The sequence below is a fragment of the Austrofundulus limnaeus genome, unplaced genomic scaffold (genome assembly GCF_001266775.1).
Source record: "Austrofundulus limnaeus strain Quisiro unplaced genomic scaffold, Austrofundulus_limnaeus-1.0 Scaffold160, whole genome shotgun sequence".
Classification (NCBI taxonomy): Eukaryota; Metazoa; Chordata; class Actinopteri; order Cyprinodontiformes; family Rivulidae; genus Austrofundulus; species Austrofundulus limnaeus.
This window is the reverse complement of record NW_013952562.1, coordinates 891,047-892,711: the sequence shown is the minus strand read 5'-3', so window position 1 is coordinate 892,711 and position 1,665 is coordinate 891,047. Positions and strand designations below refer to the sequence as shown.

Here is a 1,665-nt window from a genome sequence, read left to right as displayed (position 1 = left end):
AAAAAAAATAAAAAGAACACAGTATGCCTCCTATTGAACACAAATATTATTTTAACATCTCTGACTTGCCAAAATTTTAAACCAATTTTATTTTCACTTTCATGGTTTTATCTTCAACTGCTTGTAATTTTAACTGTCTTGGATATTCGTAGAAATGGTTTTTACCAGCTTGTAGCAAATATTCTGATGTTTCTGTAGATACCAAACATGTCTATGTTTAACTAAAATAACATAGACTAATTAAAGTAGAAAACTGGGGGTTTGGGCTTAAGAGATGAATAAACCAATTGGCGGGCCAAACTTTGGTCACTCGCTGGCCGGATGTGGCCTGCGGGCCACCAGTTGAATAGCACTGCTTTACTGTAATGTCTTGCCTTGATGGCTAAGATCTTGCATCTCTGTCGACTTTGCTTCATGAATTCTTCACCCAAACTTATAGGTTGTTTTAGAGTGTTTCTCATGCAGTATGCAATGTTTTTTTATGCTAACCTAAAGCTGTAATACAGCTTTTTATATATGTATGACTGCAAAATTTAACAATGCACTTTGAATATTTTACTGTTAGTAAGCTACTTGCACTACTTTAAATCATTGATAATAAATGTAGCTTATATAGTAAGAGTAATAGAAAGGATAAATGCAGTCTTGTATGTTTGTGTTGTGACATACTTGAGGGATTTTGCAAAGGAAAAACTAAACTATTCTTAGTTGCTAATAAAGAATGTTTTAGTCTTTGTCAATATTTCAGTTATGCTGCCCCCTGTGTGTGTAACTTGGTGATATGTCAGTATTGTGTGATGAAAGACACACTTCTTAGGATGAACAGTTTGTAACAAGACTTTCTACAGACTGAAGGAGAATGGTGCTTAGTTTATCTTTATTYTTTGTCAGGTTGCTGCTTGCACAGAGAGATGATAATGTCTTACTTCATTTGTTTATTATTATTTTTCTCCTCATCTGAAGAGTGAATACATGTCCCAACAACTGCTCGGGCCGAGGTGAGTGTCGTGTGGGGAACTCCACCRCCTCGGTTTACTGCGAGTGTGACGTCAACTGGAAGGGGGAAGCCTGCGACATCCCATACTGTCAGAATGACTGCGGCTACCCAGAAAGAGGTCAATGCCAAGAAAAGACATGTATCTGTAAAGCTGGATGGCAAGGTGAGCTCAGGAGCATTGCTTTGGTTTCATTTTCACAAATCATGTGCTTCCTTGAATAATGTGTTTTATCAAACTGGCCTCACGAGTTTCAGATTTCAAACACCTACGTGGAAATAATTGTTTGTGCTAACTGAGCAGAGGCTCTCCTCACAGCGTGCTGACAATAAATTTAGAAAAGAATAGCTTGTATTAATATCGTATAACCCATATACAACTACTGGATGAGTATTTCTAGTTTGGTGTGTCTACATCGCTCATGTAACATTGTTTTAAAACACAAGTTGTGTCACAGCACTCTATGGCAGAAACAATAAGTCAAGATTAYACAGCCAAATTCAAAACAAATCCAGATTCATATCAGTTATTAAACAGAAATCACATTCAGTCTGTTACAAAATTCCAGTTTGAAAAAAGTTTTCCATCTAAGGCTACGTTCACACTGCAGGTCTTAATGCTCAGTTCCGATTTTTTGAAAAAATCCGATCTTTTTGTGTGAACGTTCACA

General features: G+C 36.6%; 1 protein-coding gene across 1 annotated transcript in view; it reads left to right on the top strand.

The window, feature by feature from the left end:
* Positions 1–1,665, top strand: part of atrn (attractin) — a 151,332-nt gene that overhangs the window by 25,292 nt on the left and 124,375 nt on the right. The window contains exon 5 of the mRNA XM_014017075.1: positions 964–1,160. Coding sequence (XP_013872529.1) covers positions 964–1,160 — 197 coding nt within the window. The remainder of the gene's footprint in view (positions 1–963; positions 1,161–1,665) is intronic.